The sequence below is a fragment of the Quercus suber genome, unplaced genomic scaffold (genome assembly GCF_002906115.3).
Source record: "Quercus suber isolate HL8 unplaced genomic scaffold, Cork oak 2.0 scaffold_38, whole genome shotgun sequence".
In the NCBI taxonomy this organism is placed as follows: domain Eukaryota; kingdom Viridiplantae; phylum Streptophyta; class Magnoliopsida; order Fagales; family Fagaceae; genus Quercus; species Quercus suber.
Window position 1 is genome coordinate 971,243 of NW_027069503.1, and position 24,464 is coordinate 995,706.

At 35.2% G+C, this 24,464-nt stretch overlaps 3 protein-coding genes across 3 annotated transcripts in view; 2 read left to right on the forward strand and 1 right to left on the reverse strand.

Annotated features, from left to right (window-relative positions):
- LOC112019997 (probable protein phosphatase 2C 11) overlaps positions 1 to 1,058 on the forward strand; it is a gene marked incomplete in the record, with an annotated part of 10,832 nt that extends 9,774 nt beyond the window's left edge. The window contains 2 exon segments of the mRNA XM_065770958.1: positions 606 to 754; positions 837 to 1,058. Of these exon segments, the coding sequence (XP_065627030.1) occupies positions 606 to 734 (129 nt within the window).
- A 3,129-nt stretch (positions 1,059 to 4,187) lies between these two features.
- On the forward strand, positions 4,188 to 9,581 carry LOC112019996 (chaperone protein dnaJ 10). Its single transcript, XM_065770959.1, has 10 exons — positions 4,188 to 4,398; positions 5,233 to 5,292; positions 5,477 to 5,559; positions 6,050 to 6,203; positions 6,733 to 6,862; positions 8,124 to 8,282; positions 8,363 to 8,541; positions 8,663 to 8,743; positions 9,004 to 9,150; positions 9,280 to 9,581. The coding sequence occupies exons 1-10, from the start codon at positions 4,312 to 4,314 to the stop codon at positions 9,358 to 9,360; spliced, it is 1,161 nt and encodes a 386-aa protein (XP_065627031.1). The 5' UTR covers positions 4,188 to 4,311; the 3' UTR covers positions 9,361 to 9,581.
- Positions 9,582 to 10,328: 747 nt separating this feature from the next.
- On the reverse strand, positions 10,329 to 17,155 carry LOC112019995 (formin-like protein 1). The gene is made up of 4 exons (XM_024052547.2): positions 15,040 to 17,155; positions 14,628 to 14,833; positions 13,035 to 13,279; positions 10,329 to 11,458 (listed from the first exon to the last, which is right to left on the reverse strand). The coding sequence occupies exons 1-4, from the start codon at positions 16,635 to 16,637 to the stop codon at positions 10,634 to 10,636; spliced, it is 2,874 nt and encodes a 957-aa protein (XP_023908315.2). The 5' UTR covers positions 16,638 to 17,155; the 3' UTR covers positions 10,329 to 10,633.
- Positions 17,156 to 24,464: the final 7,309 nt, after the last annotated feature.

Here is a 24,464-nt window from a genome sequence, read left to right on the forward strand (position 1 = left end):
GGGGGGGGGGGGGGGGGGGGGGGGGGGGGGGGGGGGGGGGGGGGGGGGGGGGGGGGGGGGGGGGGGGGGGGGGGGGGGGGGGGGGGGGGGGGGGGGGGGGGGGGGGGGGGGGGGGGGGGGGGGGGGGGGGGGGGGGGGGGGGGGGGAGCAAAATGCTGTGTGCATAATGTGTGGATGTAGATTGGATCTGAAATCTCCTTTTACTTGCTTTTCAAAGTTAAGTCCCCCTCCCCCACGCCCCAATGAGAGGAGGGTGAAAATTTCTAGCTTCACTGTTAATCTTTAGCCAGAATTGTTGTATCTTTACTGCTGGAAAACTGTTTCCCCAGAATTGTTGTATTCTTAAGTTTGGACCTTGAACCTCCTACTTAACCACAGAGTTCTGAAAGTCAAAGAATTGGCTATGAAGCACTCCTTTACTTGTGCACATGTTATTTTTGTGTAGTGGGTATGAGGATGATAAATGGAGTAGATTACATGTTTTCTGTTTTGCTGTAGCAGTAGTTTTATCATCTCTTTTTTCTCCTATAATTGCATGTCATTTACTGCATAAATTGTTTTACAAGAAACTGCAATGTCTCAGAGTGCTGTATCTTCTCTTTCAGGATGCTGTGGCTTTAGTGCAGGATATACCAAATGCAGAAGAGGCATCAAGAAGACTTATAACAGAAGCTTATGCACGGGGAAGTTCAGATAACATTACTTCTATCGTAGTTCGGTTTGATAAATCATGAGCACGTATTAAGAGTGTCAGGTATTAGTCGGTGGTCTTGCCTATCATTTTTTAATATGATGGAATACTTTTTGTAATTATTCTTCTCTTTTAAATCTTGCAGGTTTTAGGACCATTAAAGTATCTGCGCCAGTTATGAAAAAGCAGTTTCTTTCAATGTAATTTTTTTTTTTTTTTTTTAATGTTGTTATTAGTTTATTATTGTGATAGGCTTGACAGCTGAGTTTTCATGCCGTTGATCCTGAATGACACTTTATTTTGTGTTTGATTGATGGTTTATGACATTGATATAAATTTAAATCTTAGTTAATCTCACATTTGAAAATCCTAGCCTGTATTTTTTAATGGACTTTACTGTTTGCTGGAGCTTATTTTCAGTTTAGTTGGCTTATGCAATCTTGGATACAGGTTCGGTCACATTATACAGGCTATTAGAATGATTAGTTCTCATTTAATGGGATTGTCTTTTAACTTTAAGCACATCAGCAAGGTCGCAAATTATGCAACCCATAGTTTGGCGAAGCATGCGCAGTTTGGGCAAGAAAAACAAATTTGGTTAGAAGACACTCCCCAATGGGCTTTTTTTGTGTTCCAAATATTCATATTTTACAAAAAAATATCACTAAAAAACATTTGTATGAAGTTATTTAGTTATGTAACTCCTTTTAGAACTCGAGCTTACTAAACTCGAGTTCCAAGCAGATGTGGATTGTCTGATATGGTATTTTCAATCTAACAATCTATTTGAGAGGTTATTTGCTTAGAACTTGAGTTTGTAAACTCGATTTTCACTTGGAACTCGAGTTTCAAAAGAGGCTATATAACTAAATAACTTTGGGTGAAAGCTTTTTAGTTATATTTTTTTTTTTTTGCTAAAAGGGAATATTTGGGGGAAAAAAAAATGCCCCTCCCCAATGTATTGTAGACTTTGTTAGTTATGATAGTTCCTCTATGAGCTCCTAGCCTATCCTCTTTCTATTATTGAAATTTTCTCTGGTTTAATACATCATTGAGTTTTCCATTCCAAAAGAAAAAGACCCCAGTACCCTCTCTTTATCAATGGACTTCCAAATCCACACTTCCTGTCTCTTCTATTCTTTCCGTTCTCTCAATTCCAAACAGCACAACGCCACAACCCACTGGATTAAAGAGCACTTCAACCCTCGCTCCACAGATAATGCACTCATGCATCACATAGACTCTCTCTAGGTCCCAGATCAGAGAGTGAGAATCTAGAGTGTAGTTGAAGCGGGTAGAGAGAGAGCAGGAAGTCAGAGAGAGAAATGGAGACTGGAGGTAAAATGGAAAGTACCAATCTTGTTTGATCTATTATTTTTATGTTTTTTATGGCTTAAATAGTGAAAATGGTGAGTTAAGTTACGGAAGGCTAGTAGAATTAACCTCAAGTGGACAAAATGTCAACCTTTGAACTACAGGTCGGCAGTGTAAAACCGAGCCTGACCTCGAGTGGGTAATATGTAAATAATAAAAAAAATAACAATTAAAAACAACACATGCCTCTATCTCTTACCTCAAAAAAAAAAAAAAAAAGTGCCACCCTTATAGATACAGCCATTCAATTTGTTTCTTCACTTGTTAATATATTGATAAAGAAAAAATATACACTTGCTAGAGTCAAAACCAGCATGATTGAGGGGAAGAAAATCTTCAATGATAAATTGTGTTAGGCGGTTGACCCTTGAGCAAAACCAAATAAATAGGAGTAGCCATTCTCAATAATCATTCATCCCCAACCCAATAGAAAATAACAATACTTGGAATTGCAAAAAAAGGGGGAGGGGGAGGAGAGCGAGTGTGGTGTAGGATCAATAGCCTCTGGGAGGGTGATTTTATTTAGGAAACAAAATAAATGGATAGAACCTAGGACTTAAAATCAGTATCAAGCGAATAAGAATGTTTGGAAAAAATATATAGGAAAATATATTAGAACCTAGTCACCGGCATCTAAGAATGTTCGAAATCAATACCGAGCATGATAGAACCCAAAAATCAACCCTTAGAATCAATACCAAGCATGATAGAACCCAAGAATCAACCCTTGGAATCAACACCGAGCACTAGAGAAAGACCTCTGCCCCATATATTCATAATCGTATGCGTATGATACTAAATTTTGGAACCTTTAATAGAATCCTCAAACTCCATTATATATATATTAGCCAAAAAAAATGAAATGAAATAAATTTCTAATCTACCAAGAAAAGGAAATAACTTGTAATGTATTACATTAAATGCAAAATTAAAGAGAATAAAATCTTTAAAGTCTCAACATCCATTGGCATCAATCACGATCAATAAAGTCCAAGAAAATCAATCATTATTAATATAACACTTATGATGTCCACACCAAAATGCTAATATTGGACAAGTTTCTTAAATATTACAACTTGATTATAAAAACTTGTAAAAGAAAAAGCTACTCACCTTGGGTTTATAATTTGATGATGGATTTGTGGGAATTTTGAGTGATTTGTGAATCTCTTGCTGTCGATGCAAGGATCCCACTCTAAATCTTAACATTAGTCAGATAGAATTGTGGGAAATGTGTTTGATTTGGGTTTGGCAAAGGTATTATGGTTTTAGGGATTTGTTTTGGGGATTTTGGGTGTAATGAGTCATTCTAGAGTATTTGGGTGAGAAGGTGAGCTAAATTTTATTTGCTTGCCTATCTCCAAAAAAAAGGGAAAAAAAAAAATCTAAGCCAAGTACAAAGCATCAAAATTTAATAAGGTTAAATAATTTAGTCGATACAATTTTGATGAGTGAGTTTTCTCAAAACCTAAAACTCAACTAAATACCCTTCTTTGAGTAGTTATCACTTGCTATCAATTGACCATTTGGTCAAACTTGATCGTGACTATTCAAGTATGATCAGGTTGGTTAGGTGGATCGAGTTAGGCGATTTACTGCTAAGCCCTAGTTAAATGTATATTTTAGGCCTAAAAATTAATAATTACAATCATCTACACAAATTTTTAATAGGATAATCTAAATACCCCACTCAAATCAATTGGGCATCAAATCAAATGTCAAAATATCTTAAAGAGAAAGTATATCACAAGATCATCTTATGGAGCACTCCTCTCACATTTGGTAGACCGTACTATTTGTACACATCTATAAGACTTACAAACATTGAGAGGGGCACTCCATAAGCCGATCTCAAAAAAATAATTTCCCAACCCACCCTCAAAAAGCCCACGCTAAAGTGAAACCCAGCCCACCCCACATGTTACACTAAAAAAAAAAAAGTAACCCAAATAGATCCCCACCAAAACAATAGCCCCATACAAAGCCCAAACCAAGCCCACCGACAGCTCACCAACACCAAAAAGCAAAATCATAAGTGACAGTTAAAAAAAAACTGTTTCCTCCCGCGAAAAAGCGGTTTTTCAGGTATTAGTTTATTAGTGTTGAGAACTGGAAAGTTAAATGAGGCTCGTGGTCCTCAAAACACTTTCTTCTTATTCTCTCTTTCTCTGGTTTTTTTATAATTTATCTTTTTCTTGCATTCAACAAACTCTACGAAAATACCCAGAAAGGATCAAGATTCAAGAATGGTTAAGGAAACCGAGTACTATGATGTTCTTGGCATTAGTACCTCTGCTTCAGAGGAAGAAATCCGCAAGGCTTACTATCTTAAGGTCTGGATTTTTTATATATAATGTTTGATTCTCTCACGTTTGTTACAGTTCTAAGGTTGTCTTTACTCGGTGGTAGTTCAAAAAAAAAAAAAAAAAAAAAAAAAAAAAAAAAAAAGTGTGTGATAGTTTGGGATACATATTATTGGTATTAGTATTTCTGATATTTCAAATGACATTTTTATTTTATCTTCTTTTTTTTTCTCTAGATCTTCAAGGACATTTACTAAATGGGGTTGTCTTATTTTATCTGTTATTGTGTTGTTAGGATTGATAGAGGAAGCTTAGCTAGGAGACTATGACATAATAATTATGAGACCATATGGTCTTTGATTGGTCGTACAAACTTTGTTTGATACAATCAAGCCTTAGTTCCAAAATTTTGAGATCAACTGTGGATCCTCAATAGTCTAGTTAGGATTGACTATGGGTCCATTTGAGAATAACTTATTTAACTAAAACTGAAATTTTTTTACTGAAAGTATTGTAGATAAAGCGGATTGAAATAGTATAATGAGACCTATGAATAGTACCAAAAAGTATAGTGAGACTCATGAATAGTATCAAAAATAAGCTAAATAATAAAATAAGTTAACTTTAAACTCTAATCCCAAACACAACCCACATGTATTATTTTTCGCCGTTCTATGCTATCCGAAATCAAACTATCTATTACTTCCTTAATTGGCATGTATTTGTTTCATTAATTATCATTTAAATTATGGGGTAGGACTTTCTTTTATTTTCCTTTTTGGCGTTTCATTTTGTAGTTTGTTCCGCCTTTGAGATCATATAGTGAATGGTAGATATAAGAGAGCTGCTAATTTTCTGGTGCAGGCTAGGCAAGTTCATCCAGATAAAAATCCAAACGACCCTCAAGCTGCCGAAAGATTTCAGGCAAGTTCATCCAGATAAAAATCTACTAAATAGAAAAAATTCAGGCCTACTACACCTTTCTTAATTTTCCACTTCTTTCTCATAAAGAAGTAACTATAGCCGAGCATAGGCAAGCAATCTTAGTTCAAAGTATAGTTGATGTTTCTTTTATCATAGTACTCATGTTATTTTTTTATGTTCACAGGTGTTAGGTGAAGCTTATCAAGTTTTAAGTGATCCGGTGCAAAGAGATACTTATGATCAAAATGGAAAAAATTGCATATCTAGGTACTGTTTTTAAGCTTGTGCTCATGGAGATATTGCGAGTTATTTTATTAATGCTCTGTTGAATTTCATATTACCATTAAAGAAACAATAAGGAATCTACTAGCAGAAAAGTTTTGATTTTCAATACTATTTCCTCTACTTTATTTTGTGGAATGACCTTTTTTACACAAATTTTGGCTTCATTTCTTAAACTTTTATTTCAGAAGGTGTTGTTAGACCAGGCCAACAGTCAAACACAACATTGCATTGTCTTAAACTTAATTATGATTGCAGATTAAAAAAATAATAATAATAAAGTGAATGTAAACACATATGGTAGAACAAGGTGTTAGTTTATAAATTTGTCTTTAGCTACTTGAGTTCTATGAGAAGCAAACTTACATTCAAAAACAAGACTCCAGGATAGTATCATTGAATTGTTTTCTTCTTAATGTTCTTCCTTGAAGGTTTTCCCCTACACTCCTAATAATGTTTTGTTTTTCCATTCCAGAGACACCATGCTTGACCCCATGGCTGTCTTTGCTCTACTATTTGGAAGTGAGTTATTTGAGGAGTATATAGGACATCTAGCTGTGGCATCAATGGCTTCTTCTGAATTAGCGGGTGAGAGTGACAATCCTGAGAAGTTGCATGAGAAATTGAAGGCAAGTCCAGTTAATTTAAAAAAATCACTGTGTTCTGCAAGTATTTAACTCTTTGGAAGTAGCAGTCTATTTAGCATATTTCTCCATGTAAGTTAGCCAAACTCAAAATAAAATGGTTGCAAGATGGTTGATCAGAATATTTTTTTGATATTTTCACATTGTACCCATTTAAATGTCATTCTATTTCTCAGTTTGTATATTTGCTTTGTTATTAGAATTCTGAGACACAAACAAATCAGAGGCATTAGCTGGCTGCAACCATCAGCCAAATACCCATTGTGGATCTGAATAGAAATGAGAATCCCTCTTGATATGACCTGGACATCATTTGGCCTTTTTCAGATCTCCCGAGTTACAGCCAGATGTAGCTTTAACTTACGCCTTGCTTAAATTATCATCCTTTACTGACAGCTACTGTTATTTATGTTTTCTAGTACATTAAAAAATAATCAACCCCTACTTGGTTTCTATAGTAAATTTCTCTAACCTATACCAGCAACTTCCTGGTGTGCAACTATATACAATGTAGGCTGTTCAGAGAGAAAGAGAAGAAAAGCTAGCTAGATCATTGAAAAGTTTTCTTAATCAATACGTTCAAGGTGATAAAGAGGGATTCTTATGGCGTGCAGAATCTGAAGCCAGACGGCTTTCTGGTGCAGGTTAGTTAAGCCTCATACTGCCTCTTCAAATTGCATTTTAAACATAATGTTGATAGTGCAGGGTTATTTGTTTTGCCTATATATTATGTGTTTTAATGATTTTCTTCCTTGACTATGCAAGGGATCTTAGCTCTAAATTTTAACAACCAATATTGAATGATTCAGCACATTAGGTCGTCCATTACTCTACAATATTGACAAAAATAAATTGAAAGTCACATTTACTGTCAACTTTAGTAGCTATTGCTACTATTGGTAGAGAAAATGATTACTGTTGTCTTTCAGGACTCTTTTTTTCATTTTTGTTTGCCTGATTTAATAAAATTTACCCCAAATAAGAGCTTACATTGTATAAATAATTCTCCACGTAGTTTCACATTTCACAGAAAGAATTTATGATATTTCAACAATATTATGCCTCAAACAATTGAGTTCAAATAGATCTCTTTATTTTGTTTTTCATAAACTTGTTTCATATATACATTTTATGTTTGTTTTTCATTATCATAGATTATATTTCATGATAATCATTAATCTAAATTTTGAACAAGGAAAGGGAAAAGTGGTGACAAAAGAAGTTACTCAGATTCTAAGGGCTTGACCAGGAATGAGAGTTGACAATTGAGAGAAAAAAGAAAGTAAAGGAAAACGAAAAGGGAATATGACAATCTACATTGAAAGATTAATTAGTCTCGGCTCCTAATAAAAATACCTTTTTGAACTTAGATACACCTTGGTTCCTAAGAGTACCAACATCAATTTCTTCATTTTCTTCAGTGTATAAGTTGGTTATTTTTCTATGTTCTGCTTCTTTGTTAAAAAGAAAAAAGAAAAAAAAGAAAAGAAAAATTCCTCAATCATATTCACTCTCTTGTAATTCAGTTGAAGCAAAAGACTACTTTCATAGCAATGAAATTTAGATGATGATGCGTTATAAGACTGAATGTTGTCTATAATTTATGCCTCAACTATGGAAACATGTTCTTTGGGATGAGAATCTTACACAAGCTTAATGAAAGTTGAATTTTCTATCAATTTAGAGAACCCAAAAGTTTTCTTTGTATAAATAAATTATAGGCAACAGTTAGTCATTTGTACAAACCTGTTAAGTATCCTCTAGTTAACATTCTACTTCACTGATAAATGTATTAATGTTTGTAATTCTATTCTAAAATGTTACAGACACCAAATTAATGTTTGAGCCTGCCACTAGTGCCCCTACATGATGTTGCTAAATGATTTCTACTGTCTTAATATGCAGCTTCTGGAGTTGACATATTACACACTATTGGCTACATATATTCTAGACAAGCAGCATTGGAGCTTGGAAAGAAAGCCATTTATCTAGGAGTCCCATTTTTAGCTGAGTGGGTTCGCAATAAAGGACATTTCTGGAAGTCACAGATAACTGCAGCTAAAGGTTTGTTGATAATATATGAGCTAACCACACCCCCCCCCCCCCCTCCCTCCTCCTCCCTCTTATTGAGAAAATATATTCAGGTGCTTTTCAGTTACTGCAACTTCAAGAAGACATCCGGCGCCAATTTAAAATGGATGGTAGTGCCCCTGAAAATGATGTTGAATCACATGTACGCCTGAATAAAGACACATTGATGAATTCGTTATGGAAATTGAATGTAGTAGATATTGAAGTAACTCTAATACATGTGTGCCAAATGGTAATTTCCCTGTTTCCTCCAATTAACTAAAACTTGTTCATGTTCGCTTTTTGTTCTTTCCTACTAATAAGTAGTTATTCATACAGAAGGTCATTCTCATGAGTTTTAAATATTGTTGCAGGTGCTAAGGGAAAACCAAATTAGGAAGGAAGAACTTAAAGCTCGTGCAATGGCTTTGAAAATTCTTGGGAAGATATTTCAGGTGAAATAATTACTACAATTTTGCAAAGAATCTTATTTTTGTAGTTTTATGAAATATTGGAATAAATTGCATTTGCTTTATTTTTTTTACGTATTGAGAATATTAAATTTTTTTTTTTGCTGGAACTGATTTTATTGAATAAGCTGTAAATCAGTGATTAGACAGGGCTAGAGCTATTTATGATGATGATGATGATGATACAGAATTTTTTTTAAAAAAAAATAATTAATTGTTAATAGCTAGTAAATTGTTTCTTTCAGAAGGGAAAGCGTGCACAAATTGGAGGAACATCAAAGAATAAACAAACTGCTGACACAGATGATGATGATGATGGAAGCAGTTCTGATAGTAGTTCTGACGATGATTCACCAAGACCACTTTCATATCGAACCCCCCTACTAACTCAGGCACGTTAGAAATTTTTTTAGACTAAGCAAATCTCACTTATGCACTGTCCATGTATTGATATATGATATGAATTAGTTATAAACGACAAATATCATTATTGGGTTTTTTTCGTTTTTCTTATATGACAGGGTATTGGCAGACTATTTAGATGCCTTTGTAATCCAGCATTTGATGTGGACGATGAAGAAATTGTCTACAAAAGCAAATGATGAATCATGACATGTATTTTACATTAGGGTCCACAGATGAGGCCGAGTACAAAACAAATATGTCAACAAAGAAATGAGAGTTTTCTCCCATCGAGTCATGAATATACTGTAAGGGCTTCTTGTTGAATGGGGGGTTGTGTTCAATTGGAGACACTGGTGCAAGCCATGAATTTGAGTTGTGTGATGATGTATTTATAAATAGAAGCACAACATTGACACCATTGATATGCTCTGATTTTAAAGTGGCTAAATGCATCAATGTAGAAGTGACTTTGTCATTTACAAACTGAACAGTATTATGATATTGGGATACATTCCTATATATAGTCCTGTTGATCTTTGCTAGGTGAACAATGGGTACAGATTCAAGAGAGCTTTGATTGCATGTTACATGAGTTGGGCAGTCATCCATGGAGATTCCACTGGAAGTGACTTGGTCCAAGAGAGGTATTGCAGAACAAATACTAGAACCTTTTTCTGCTACAATTCCGCTGCTACAAAATGCTTCCTACTTGACCTTCCTAGGATTTGAGATCAACCCCATGGTTGCCCTGTATAGACAGTAGAGTGTTAACATAAGTAAAGCTACCTAGGGCTCAGCTGGAGTCCTTGCTGTGATTCCTCCTATTCAAATTCCCCTCTTTACAGTGTTGTTTTGTTTTATGACCTGAGCTGCAGGATAGGCTTGTAGTTTCTTGCACTATATTCTCATCTGCACAAAGCGAGGGTATTCAATACTGTCACGCTCATGATGTCTCTTCTCAAGCATTTTTATACATGATTGCTCAGGACTTAACTGTTACGGGTGATTAACCAGGTGTCCTTGTCCTCATTCTTCTGACACAAGGTAAAAGAAAGATAATAGAGAGAAACAGACAGAAATTAACCAGGTATCCATGTCCTGTCCTCATTTTTCCAGAACACCAATAGCACAAATTAAGAGAGAGAGAGAGAGAGAAATCATGAACTATCACTGAACAACTTAAATATCTAACAAATTTACAAGATAATTCCAACTATTCTGGCAAATACAAGTTTATTATCTTCAGGCAATTCCCTCTATATTACATATAGGATAAACAATTCCAAAATCCTGTGGGTATATTACTACAAGAAAAGGTGCCAAACAGAAGAAGATAATATACTTGATAGTTACTTGGCAAGCTCCACCCAGAAGAGCATCCGCAAATGCCACCAGCACTTAATAGTTAATAGGTGGCTGGTGAGATCCAGAAGAAAAGCACAAAAAGATATGCTATGTGAATTTTGAGTGCTACGATGAGGATGAACTTTCATCATCTGAGGAGCCATAATGCTGCCTTCCATTAAATTCAGGAAATACTGGTGGAAGGGTTGGATTCACAGGCATAGGAAATTGGCGGGATGAACCAACTATAGTTCTCTCATTAACTTTTCCAACTTCCTTGCATACCTGGTCAAGAGTAGAAAGAAAATCCCTTACCACCAAGAAAATCCGGAATGGATGAGCTTCTTCTTTAGCTGAGTTCCCATGGAAATACTCAGTTATTTCTTTCACCAGAGAGAGAGCAACTTTCTCTTGGGCTTGGATCTTTACAATCTCTTTCCCAGCCTTCTTCAAGAACACATTCATTGACTCTGAAAATTTTCGACTAGTCTCCTTCAATGCAAGTTCTTCATTTAGTTTCACAACTTCAGATATTTTTGAGATTCCCTCAGCAAGTTTCGCAACTTCATTACTGAGAACATCTGAATCCATTGCAGCAGCTTTCTTTACATTGGTGAGCTCCCCACTCAAACCCGAAACAACTTGCAAGCCAAGCTTCCTATGTTCAACTTCATCCCGCAAAGCAGACTGCTGACTTTTCTCAGTCGGTTGACTCTGATTGGCACCAGAAAGACGAGAACCTTCAGTTCTAATGATTTCCTGTACAACAAAATGCAAAAGAGTGGTTTTTCCATCAGTTCCCTTAACATCAACAAGCTTGAGCAGTGTGTCCAGCTTGAATGCATGGGCATCTCCACGGTTGGTGCCAACATTCATGCGATTCCCAGTTTTGAGCACTGCTTCAAGAAGCTTCATGAACATTCTGCTGTTCTTCAATTCTTCACAAGCTACCTGTGGAAAATGAAGTGTGAACAGCAGCTGGTAAATATCTACATAATCAGGAAAAATTAATTCTGACTTCTCGAATAAATGAAATAATAAATAGCAGGGAGAAGTTACTGCTGGGAGAACTAAAGAAGAACTGCAGCCACTAGAATCATCGAGAGTGAGAAATTTATTTGGACTTTAATTTAATATTTCTCCTATACTCTGCCTCATGTTCGGGCAGCAAGAAACTAGTAGAGGAGAGATTGTCACATATGTTACTTTGGCCAGGTGCACTTGGACAAAGTGATTGATCCAGGTTACTGGATATATGACTCTATACTAAGCAGGCAAAACAATAAAAGGCAAAACATATAACAGCGCATGTAATCTGGATTAAAACCTTGTTGAGTTTACTTTGACTCATTCACTATATTACTCAATCACCACCTATACTTGCACCTTAGTGGTCATGTCTACTCTTGGCACTACTGAAGTACCAAGTTTCTTGGAGAAGAATAGTGATTTCACCCAATCTCAATGTTTTACTTATTGAATGCACTATATAATAACTTAGTGGAGCACTTAAAACTGGTGTCTTCAATATAAAGCAATCCAATTACATTTATATATATATATATATATATAAAGTGTATACTTTCTGGATCTGCTCAACAGAAATATGCAGTTTCTTACCCCAACTGGATAAGCCAACCTTGCTATTCTAAGCCAAATTAATTAGTTGGAGCCATAGATAGAACCCCCTTTGCTCAATTGACAATGAAGGTATACCTACCGTTCATTCCATATTAGCCATGCCTGAAATTAATTAGTTTCATCTTGAAGGAGTCCATCCATTTCCAGTTCAAAATGTTATGCAACTCAAACAGTCAAACTAAAGCTTTTCTGTTGGGTAATCATAATTCAGGAAGAAGGTCCTGAATATTATTCATATTTCTTTAGGCATCAGCAGGGGTAAGAGATGGGGGAATAGGGGCTTGGATTAGCCTTTCAAGGCTACCATTTGGGAGATTCTTTAAAACATTGCATGAAAAGATGTTCGTGAGCATTTGGCCAAGGATTTTTTTTTTTTTTTTTATATGTATATATTCATAATTAGATTGGTTGCAGTTGCACCACTGTAGGTCAAGAGGGAAAAGAGCCCAGGAAGTAATGAAAAAGTGACCAGACATTACAAATTATCATAAGCTTTGTTTGTCAAAATGGATTGGCTATAAAGTTTAAACATAAGTCAAATTAAAAAGAGGAAAAGGTACCACAGAATCCTCTCCTTTTTCCCCCTTTTTCACTGTTAAACTTTTGACTAATTTGAAGCTCATGTGAAGTGTGCTCCAGCCTTCTGATCACTGTTCAGGATATAAAGGCATATGTATATTGGGACGAAAAATGATTAAGACTAAGGAGAGCTGCAAGGACCTTATTGATACATATAGATATGCAGCAAGCTTTCAAGTGGTACTGTGATAGAGGGAAAAGGTTTTTATTTCAAAATATTCCCACCAAACATAAAGCAAAGGAGAGCGTGCCCAATTAAATTAAGGTACTATAAGTATATGAACATATCTGAGAATTAAAGATGTACCTCCAGAGTCTCAAAAGACCTTCTAAGGTATTCTACTTCTGAATCAAAATTAGCAATGTAGAGCATTGCATCCACCCTTTTAAATGCAAATGGTATATCAAGCACAGCCTTTAGAAATTTCTCAGCTGGGCCTAGCTTAGAGGGTGATTCATCTTTGAACTCTTTTAGTTTACGTTCTTCCTCTTTTGTAGGAGCCATCTTCAGTAAACTTTCAAGAAGTTCTGTCCCCAATGTATCAGAGTTGCCTGTTTGCAGGTTGATAGAAGTTCAAAATATTCAGATCTCCAATTGATTGGGTGATCAAGGATTATATAAATACAAATGCATTTGTTATATATATAGCAGATACAAAAGGGCTGATGACTTTGACACAGGTATAATAAGACTAACAATCCTAATGAGACAAGAATGAAATGCAGTGACCCATTCTAGAACGGAGGAAAATTCTTTTAATTTCTGGTATCTAGAACGTACAAACCACAAATTTCTATAAAATGAAATCTGTAAATGCATGAAACTTGTAATTTGGGAATGGCACTGCTCATAAGGATAGAGTGGTGTTGGATTTGTCACACCCAGAATCGTGCAGCACCCGCAAACACAGAGAGTGCTTCCTATGTAGCCATGTCTCAAGTTCAAGGACAGAACTGCACTATGGTACATGCTATATTAAGTAGGAGATGGCGAACATAAAAGGTTCAACAAAAATAGAGATCATAATAATTTGGTTTCAGCTTTTGAGATGAACGATGCTACTAGCATTAACCATAAGTACAAAAATTAAATACTACCTTATGGCTATGTTTGGTTTGAGGGATTGGGGAAGAAAAGAAAAGAAGAGAGGGGAAATAAATTCCTTTGTTTGGTTTGGAATTAGGATGGATTGGAGCGAGAAGAGAATGGAGGGATTCATTTTCCTTTTACTTGTTTGGTTTGTTTGACCCACCAATAAGGTATACTTCCTTCCAGTTCTCCCTTACAAACCAAACAAGTGAAAGGAAAGTCACTACCCTTTCCTCTCTCCTCTCTTCCTCCCTTTCCTTTCTCTTCCCTCTCCTTTGTTTTGCCAAACATAGTGCTAATGCTTTCCATTCTAAATTTCTTATCATTCTAGTCAAAACAGGATTTCGGGGCCTACTTACAGTCACAGAACCACAAAAATTAAAAACATCAAGGCTATGCAGTAAGAAAAAGACTGATGGTAGTGTTTTCTAGACTGGCAGGGCCCATATGAAAAGTGTACCATCTTAAAACAAAACCACTGATTTAAAAAAACAAAAAAAAAAAACTGTCGCATTCAGAATATCTGGTTTCCAAAAGCTTGAGATCATTTTTAAACTTGCTACAGGATGACAAGAGCAGCTAAACATGCCTCATGTTACAAGCTCATAAAGTTAGGCGGCACAAATAACCATCAATTTCAATAATTAAACTGCAATGCCCAGTAACCAGAAATTGCCAACAAAAGTTCAAAATAAGGAACAAATTTCATAACAAAAAAGCAATTGACTGTGCAATCACGGAGGCAATTGTTATTTTGACAATGGACATCACAATACTACTAAAGGTTAAACATAAAGTTAAACCAGTTACCTTCCAAAAGACCTTCACAGACTTCTTCAATGGTCACATTCAGTGCCCTCAACAAAATTGCAATATTCTGAGACTTCTTCGGATCAAGCACCCGATTCTCCTGGCTCGACAAAGGGAGAACCAGACGCCGGCCATTATCTTTCAGACTCATATTGGAATTACCATTATTAACCATAAACAGTGTCTCAATCATTTCCTCATTCAATCTGCAACCAAAACAACAAGATTCTACAAACTTTAACATAACACAAAAACAATCTTCCTAAGAAAAAGCAAAAAAAAAAAAAAGTGACACACAAAACACAAAACACAATCCAAAACATGAACCTAATCAACAAGGAACTTTTTAAGATATTCTTAAGAAAGTGAGTAAAACAAAAAAAAAAAGTATAAGAAAGTCATTATAACTTACTGGAAAGAGCTAGATTTTAGCTGATCCCACACCATAGCTCGATCCGAACTTGCTCTAACTTTATCCCAATGCAAAGGTTTCAACTTTGGCCTTGGAGTCTCCTCATGCCTCTCCAAATTCTCATTGCTTTGAGGCTGTTCAGTACCTGACATTGGTGCCAAATTCTGCATCACCACAGGCCTAGTAGGCGGAACAAGTACTGGCGGCCCTGAATTTGGTTCTCTGCTCAGCCCAGGAGCTGCCGGAGCCTCCCAATACCTCGGTGGCGGCATCGGTGGTGGCGGTGGAGGCAGTTTTATCGGCACATACCGGTTCGAAACGCTCCGGTTCGAAACGCTCCGAATCATCCTTGGAGATTGCTTGCTGCTCTGCCCCGAAATATCAGAAGTCCTCGCCGGAGAGTTCAGAGTATTCCCTGAACCTCTCTCCGAAGACGAAGCCGACAAAGAAATCGGCGGCAGTGATGTCAGAATCGGCCGAAATGGAGCTGAACCCGGAAATTGTCCCATGCCCGGAACCGGAAAACTGATCACAGAGTCCGGAGACTTGGATTTCAAGCTTGCAGGACTGAAATTCAAAGCAGGGGATACAGAATTCGACACAGAACTAGCTGGAGAAGCTGAATTCGAACATGGGTACGAAGGAGTTCTCGAATTGAAGCTTCTACTCCCGAAATTCTCGACATTGAACACTCTTTGTGAGCTCGACCCGTTGAGAACCGGACTCTGATCTTTTCGGCCCGAAGATCCTCGCGGCGAAAAGAACTCTTCTTCTTCTTCCTCCTCTTCTTCATTTCCCGAAGAGCCCATTTCGGCATTCCGATATACCGGCCCGAAATTGTGTTTTGGAAGCGGTGGAAGTGGTTTGAGCTCAGGGGACCCGAGTTTGTGATACTGAGTAGAAGGTGGGAGATGGGTAACGGTTGAATTTTGTAAAGTCGATGAATTTATTACAGTTTCGTCGTTTGGTGCTCGCGAATCGGGTAAAGTGCCGAGATAGAGAAACTCGGAGCTGTTCGAATGTGAAGGAAGTGCAGAAGAGGAGCGAGGTTTGCGAGTTCCATCGGAGGTGGCGAGGTGCGGAGGGTAAAGGTGGATACTGTCTGAGACGGAGAGCGCGGCCTTTTCGTCTGTGGTGGTGTGGTGAGTGTATTTTCGGTAGTAGAGGAAGGCGGCGAAGGCGGAGAGGAGAGCGAGGAGGAAGAGGGAAGTGGAGACGGAAATGGCGATGAGGTGGCGGTGGGAGGAGGAGGGGGTGGTGGGGGTGTGAGGGAGGAGGAGGGAGGAGATGTTGGCTGGGAAAGTGGCGAGTGCGTTTGGCGATGGCGGCGGTGGCGGCGAAGGGTAAGTTGGGAAGAATGGGTTTGGGTTTGCGGTGGTGGCCGGAGTGGAGGAGGTGGAGGAGAAGGGCTGTTTCGGTTGTTGTTTTGGGGTGAGAGAAGGTTGTGGTGATGGTGATGGGGAGGTAGTTGTGGTAGGAGTTGACGGTGGGAAAAACGGTTGATGGAGGAGGTGGCGGTGGTGAGGAGTGGTGGCAAGAATGGTAGTAAAGAAGAGTGTGGTAAAAAGCAACAGAATGATGCTGGCGATGGTTGGCATTGTGTGATGTTTTTTTTTTTTTTCTTAGTGTTAATCAGTGAATGCTAATTCAGTTACAAAGCTTGTTGGTGAACCAAGAAATGTGTTTGTAACTGATTTTGATTCATGATGCCATACACAACCAACAACAACAACTCATATCACAATGGGTTTGTTGGAGTTGGAAGAGAAAAGAATGGTAGTTTAGACTTTCACATGGGAGAGTTTCCAGTGTTCACAGCAAACTGTTTCTTTTTCTTCTCATAGGGCCAACTACAGTAGTACCTTTTTTGTTTCACTACTTCTGAAAAGAGAGATGGCACTGCTGCAAAGTGTGTAGGTAGTGATGATGATAAATTGAGATGGGGTGTGTGTCACTGTGTGAGGAAATTATGGTAAAGATGAGAATAATGTGTAAGAGAGAAATCTTGGAGAAGATGTAGAAGAGGTTAAAATCTTTCTGACAGACTAAGATATATAGTTCATTATTGGGATTTGTATTTCGTTTCTCTCATATCTGATAGCTCTCATGTTATTGAGATTCTTTTCAGTCTTTTACTACCGCCACAAACAATAATATCAAACAGTGGTGCGGATGAGCTGGTTACACTGTAGTAGTGAAAGTGAAAGGAATCAGTAATGAGAGAGAGAGAAAAAAACTTTCTTTCTTTTTTTCGTTGTCCTTTGAACCTTACGTGTTTGAAAAAAAGTGGGCATTTTTTTGGGTTTTGGTTTTGGTTTTGTCTGCTGGTGATACTGTAGCCATGGCAGAAAAAGTAAGGAAAGGCTTTTATTGAACGGTGGGGAGTGTTGAACCACGCTTCAACGATGCGTGTGGAAATTGCTTCTTGGTAAAAAGTGTTTTCTTTTGAATTTGACCATGCAAATTGGTTTTCACCTTTCACTGTCAACTTTACTACCACGCGCTTAGAAAGAAATGGACTAGGCATTTCTGAAACTAGACGCGGCAAAAAGGGTCGGGACATGGCAACCCGACCGAGACCGACCTGAACCCAAAAGATTGGGTTGAGCTGTCACCCGAGCCGACTAAGATCCATTTTTTTAATTATATATTTTTTTTAAATAATAATAAAATTAAGACATGATCATTTACTTATTTGTTTTAAGCTTTATAATTCAGAACTTAAAATCAATTGACAAATATAATGCTAGTGCCATGTAATTATTATTATTATTATTATTTAATAAAAATAAATTTTTAAAATTTTTTTTACATTGTGATTTAAATACAATGACCTCAAGAAAACAATTGAAACATTTATTTAATTGCATACAAGCATATTGAAAAATGAATAATTGAGGTATTCTTCAAACTTAAATAATGCGACATCTAAAAAATTTTAAATATCAAATGATAATACATGTCAAGATAATTTGGTTATACAAAAGAGGCAGAATATATATTTGAAATTATAGACATATATGATAAGTATTCATAAGTGTGAAAAAGAGTAAAACCGAAATATATTAATGAAATTGACATAAATAATGGATGCCTAAGCCTATTTTTTAATAGTCCATAACCAAAATAAATGGCTTTTTAAAATAAAAGGTAATGTTTTTCTAGAATGTGTGTTGCTTAACAATTACATAATATTTACAAAAAAAATATCATCAATAAATAAGTAAACAATCAAACTTTGGTGTATATTTCCAAATTGAAATAGAGTGATGACAATAATACATCTAAAATTAAACACAATTATTATATTATGAAATTAGTTTTCCAAATGGTAAATTTCTTATATATCTTTATATTTTTTTTAATCAAATTAACTATCTAATAGGGCATTTGTATTTATTAAAAAAAAAAAAAAGACATGTACGATTTTGTTCTCTGTTTTGGGATGTTGATATTGTGTAAAAATGAAACTTGTGTTTATTTTAATCAAATTTTCAAACGGTTGACAAGACTCCTTTGTGTTTGTACTATTTTTTTAATTATTGAACAAGTCAATTTGTTCATTTAAGCTTTTTATTGATATATGTGGTGAATTAAAAGTAATACATTCCACATTAAGAAAATTTGATGCATAACTTACCAATGACAAATACATTTTTTTTATAAATTAGTGTAAAAATATACAAGTCAATCCAATTTAATCCAACCCGCTTCAACTTGCAATTCAATTGACCTAATCTATTTCTAACCTTCTTAAAATGACACTTTTTTGGCCAAAACCAACCCAACAAGCCCGTTTTGCCACTTCTACATTTATGCGTGGTTTGAGAATAGTGTAAATAAAATAAATAGAATAAAATAATCCTACTAACTTTGTATTGATATTGAATTTTTTGACACCAACCCAACCCGGCCCGTTTGCCGGGATGAGTTTTTGTGCTGGTTTGAGAACAGTGTAATAACAGTATAAAAAAATAAAATAAAAAACAAACAAACAAAAATTCTACTTCCTTTGTATTGGTATTGATTTTTACATAAAATAAATTGGGAATCTAAAGAACAGTGTAACAGCTTTCTTCTCACTAAAATTTTTATATATTCCTCACTTGATGATGTCAAATTCCATCCCCCTGCATTTCTGGTCATATGGTCAGTTTAAAAAAAAAAAAGGCAATACCATATCAATTTTTTACAATAAATTATTTTTAAGTCACGTATTGCTTTGGTTAATTATCAAAAATTCCAATTATATTATCAACCAATAAAAACTTGGTATTTTATCAATTTTAAAGAGAAAGCACTGTATAAAGAGTTAAAAATTAGAGATTGCATATCTACTTTTAATTTTTTGTCACATGCGTTGTGCCCTCATAATTATAATTGGCATGAATGTGATGGGTGGCATTGATATTATACTAATATTAACAATATTTTCGTAATGATTTATTTAAGAAAAACTACCTTTTTACCTATCATATTGGATCAAATAGAATTGAAAATTAAAAAAAAAAAAAAAATCCAATTTAGGAAGGTTAAAAAATAGTATTAGTATATAAATATAAGTATTATTATGAGGCCTATACATGTTATTTTAAAAATTTTAATATATGGATGTAAAAATTTTCATAAATTTTTTTTGTATGAATTCTTTGGAATGACAAAACTAATCCCACCACACACAAAAAGAGTGCATATATTTTTATTTAATCTATGGCGGGCAAAAAGTAAATAGAGACGTTGACAGATTTTATTTAGATACTTTTGCTCACATAATTAATTTTTAGGAGGTGGGATGCTCAATAAATCTTAAATATCTATGACAAGAGGAATAACTTTAGTAGGGTTGAATCCAAACAAAGACAAATTATATTTAATCCAGAACAGTCTTGGAATGACAATATTGGTGTCCTCGGGTTTAGTCCGAGATAGGGGTTACAAGTTATTTCTAAGTCCAAAGAAAAAGTCCACCCCTCGATCAAGGGGCTTCTTGGCTTTATAAAATCTGTCAAGATGTATCTGAACCCTACATTTGGAAGGTTAGGATCGGATTTCCTTGATACTTGTCCCATCAGGTTCATATTAGAAAGTTTTTACACTAAGGTATGAGCTGTGTAGATACTATTCATAAGTCATTTATTCATTAATGAGGCCAGCTAAGTGCATTTAATGCAGAGGAGATGGTTGCTTTATCCCTACTCTTTCCTTTCTTCTTTGTTCAATGCCACATAACTCTTTTCACCCTCGGCTTGCACCCAACTTCCTTTAGCTTTAGTTCTTGGCTTGTCGAGAGTAAGTTGGCGTCTTTGGAGTCCTCGTCCATTGCAGTCTTTTTGCCTTTGCATTAGGTTGCTAGCATTGTTTCGAGGACATTTTGCTAATGTTTCCCGAGATTCATTTCCTCGGTGCTGTTTTTAATCACTTTATTTGTATTCTTGGATTCTCCTCCCCCACATAATCTATATTATATATATATATATATATATATATATATTTATTTATATATAAACTAATCTTTTTTATACATATATTATTTATAATTTATTTTTATAAATATTTTCTCTCTCTCTCTCTCTCTCTCTCTCTCTCTCTCTCTCTCTCTCTCTCTCTCTCTCTCTCTCTCTCTCGTCATTCTTAGAGTCACTTTAACAAATCTGAATTGAATTTTGTCAGGTCTAAATAGAAATCGTAATGCTTAGTTAAACTGCAAATAAAAACTACTTCATAAAGTTTTTCTTTCATTTCTTAAACATTTTAAAACTCAATTTGATACTTATTTTTGGAGGTCAATAAAGTTCTTTTACTACTAGGATCTAATATAACAAAATAAAAATGCACAAAGGATGAGTGATTTGTAACAATGATTTACTCCCATATGGTTTGATTGGAACTTAGGCTAAGCTTGAACTTTCGGTATACGAAATTGGTTTTTTTAGGCGTTCACTGAAAGATTTTATTGAAATCCAAATGGTTTGAGATCAAGTTATGGTTACGCTCAATCTTTCATAGATCGATCATTACTCTCTCTTTTTTGTTAGGAGAAAAAATATATATCTTCCTCTACTTTTGTCTATTTTAATAGTTTTGCTAGCATCCACAATTTCCACATCAACTCTAAGTATTTGGACAATTTATTCCCTACCTTCTAGCAAGAAACTTTAACTTTGAAAACAACCACTCCTCTATGAAATTTTTGGTAGCATGAACTACTTCTTCAATGGGACCATGCGGTTGTTGCTTATTTGCTATCACATGTGTCATACACTCATATATCTATGCCACAAAACTTAAAAGAAACATCTAAAAAGTAGTTGAAGGATGTGGTCAAATTTAATAGAATTCAATCTTCATCCTACACATACTTAAATGGTTTTGCATAAGAGGTCCCCATTGAGATTTTGGTCTGTAGTTTGCAACAATTGATATCATGGGTAGTTGTACAACGAGGTTTATGTGAGAGAATCATACTTTAAATACACATTAAGAATCCTGGATTCTTAATTGTTTTATGTTATAAAAATCGATTGCCACGTATACTATAACCAGCAATTAATTGAGCTCAAGAAGTATGAAATGCTCACTATTTTTAAAGTTAGGTAAATAGACTAGGACTCTATTTGGTTCTCCTTTAGTAGCTTAATTTGTTCCAATATCATATACTTATATATATATATATATATATTACATTGCCAGAGATTAATAATTAAGACCATTTATAATTCCTATAAAAAAAAAATCATATATATATATATAGCGGTCTTGGGTGATGTATATGCACTAAGTATGAGGTTCAAGGTTCGAGTCTAAATATGGACTCACTTGGGTTGTCTCCTACTAATGTCTCACTCCAACGGATAGAATGTTACTATAATCATGCCCAAGTAGAATTACCACGTTAGTTGGCCCGCCAAAAAATTAAGACCATTTATATTTATAGGCAGTGCAAAAGTCCAATTTTGCTATATCTCTTCTAGGACTTTTGGGTGTAACTGACTAACTTCTAATTTAAGTCAAACAGTTAAGATTGAATTATCAAAGCAGGTATCACCAAAATTAAAAAGTCCAAAAAAAAAAAAAAAAAGTAAAAGCACGTGCTAATTTGGTGATAAAGTGAAAGAATTTTGAAAAAAATTTCAAAAGAAAACATCTCGGAGGTAACCTACTTACGAAAATTTTTACTGTACAAGAAACAATTACAATAAAATTATACCCACAAATCTTTGTTGTCTAAACTCAATATTTTTATAGAAACCAATGCTACAAATGAACTCATCTACTTTCCTTCGGAATTTTAATAATCTAATTTGTGTCTATTTTGAAGCTTCAGAAGCCTAATTAAAAATAAATAAATAAATAAATAAATAAATAAATAAATAAAAAACTAGTTACATTTCAAAAGTTCTTTATAATGTAAAAAATATGAACAAAAGACTTTCTTTTTTATTTTTTTAGAATACTAAGTATTTTTAACACACACACGGGAAGGGGAGAATGTTTTAAAGAAACTGATAGATGTATATATCTTTTTTTTTTTTTTTTTTTTTTTTTTTTTTTTTTTGAGCTGGATAGATGTATATATCTAAAAAATGCCTAACTTTTGGATACACAGCACACAGTGAACAAAGGACTATTAATTCATCGTTTTTGAGTAGAATATAACTTCGTTGTATTTGAGTAGCTTTTGACCTAAATTCTACCTTGACAAAAGAATTTTTTTTTTCTTTTTTTAAAATGCTAAGTATTTTTAACACACACACGGAGAGGGGAGAATGTCTTAAAGAAACTGATAGATGTATATATCTAAAAAATGTCTAACTTTTGGATACACAGTACACAGTGTACAAAAGACTATTAATTCATCATTTTTTAGTAGAATATAACTTCGTTGTATTTGAGGAGCTTTTGACCTAAATTCTACCCTGATAAAAATTTTATTGATACAACTCAAATTAAAACTTAGTTTAACACAGTAATTAGCCAAGAGTTTTAGGTTAACCTAAAACTCAACAGTGAGATCTTAGCTATTTTTGTCATTAAAATTCTCTATCTATTTACAAAAGTTGAGATAGTCTGTAAATTCTGAAGTAAAATCTTCAGAGAAAACATATCCTAATAAATGAGAAAACGATATTGTATCTATTATGTATCTTAGCCTTTGATTTGGCTCCTTACCTAATTTCATCAAGGAAACGTTTAATAGAAGAAAGTAAAAAAATAAAATAAAATAAATGCAAAAAACTTGGGGTAAAGTAGCTATCTGTTGTAAATGCATGTCTATCAAATATTGAAGCTGCATGCAACGCATGGACAATTTTGTGTCATTGAGGATATGTTCATGCATGTTGACGAGACTGACGAATTCATCTCACATGGACGATCATAACAATTATGGATGAAGACACCCTCGGACGATTAGAGCAGATACCCGCGTCACTGACGAGGACAACCAGGGCATTCAATGCAGTACAATTACACCCAGAGCAGTTACAAGGCCAATTGTACGAACCGTTGGAGCACATTAAGACCTCATTACACTGTACCAAACGTTACCAAGAGGAGCACTAAGGCCTCCATAACTACTCCAACGGCTAGAAGATATGAAAACATATATAAAGCCTACGCATCGCCAAAGACAAGGTACACATACATACAGACACAGAGTGATTTCTTTTATTCTGAGATATTGCATTTTGTTCGAAGATTGTCTCATATTGACTTTGGCATCGGAGGCGTTGTGGCAGGCACCACACCGGTGACCACCATTGAGGGCACACTTACACGGGTTGGGAGTGGCTTCCATCTGAACACCTCGACTGACAAACTTACACTTCATCACATGTTAATCTTCTTTGTTATATTATATTGACAGGAAAGTAATACCTTATAGGAAATTATTTTATGAGAAGATTTTATAAGATCTCTCTCACAATATATGTGAGTCTTGTTAATTTCATATGAGAAATATCTCTAAAGATATGTCTCATAAGATATATTCTTCTTAAGTGAAGAGCAAACTATCTTATAAGCAATTTGTATTGAATTGAAATTTGAAAGTCATAATTTAAAAATTTAAAAAAAAAAAAAAAATGCATTCAAGAGCATTAGAAAATTAGGCCTGTGGCATGGTGGAACATGGTTTTAAGGTAGAAAATGATTTTAAGTAAATAAGTTAACTTATTCCAATCATATTAGGAGCTATTAAGTTTCCATAAAAAATTATGAGCAATGAAGTTATGTTAAATTAATTTATTCACTTAATGAGATGTAAAATGACTGTGGGAGGGGTAAGATTCGAATACAAAATAGAGCTCTGTGGGCCCAGCCTGAGGAGATGGAAAGATCCAATACATAAATGAGAGCCCGAGAGTTGAAGCTAAAGAGGCCGACCACCCAAGGAACCCAAAGAGCAAGCATTCCTCGGGAGGCAT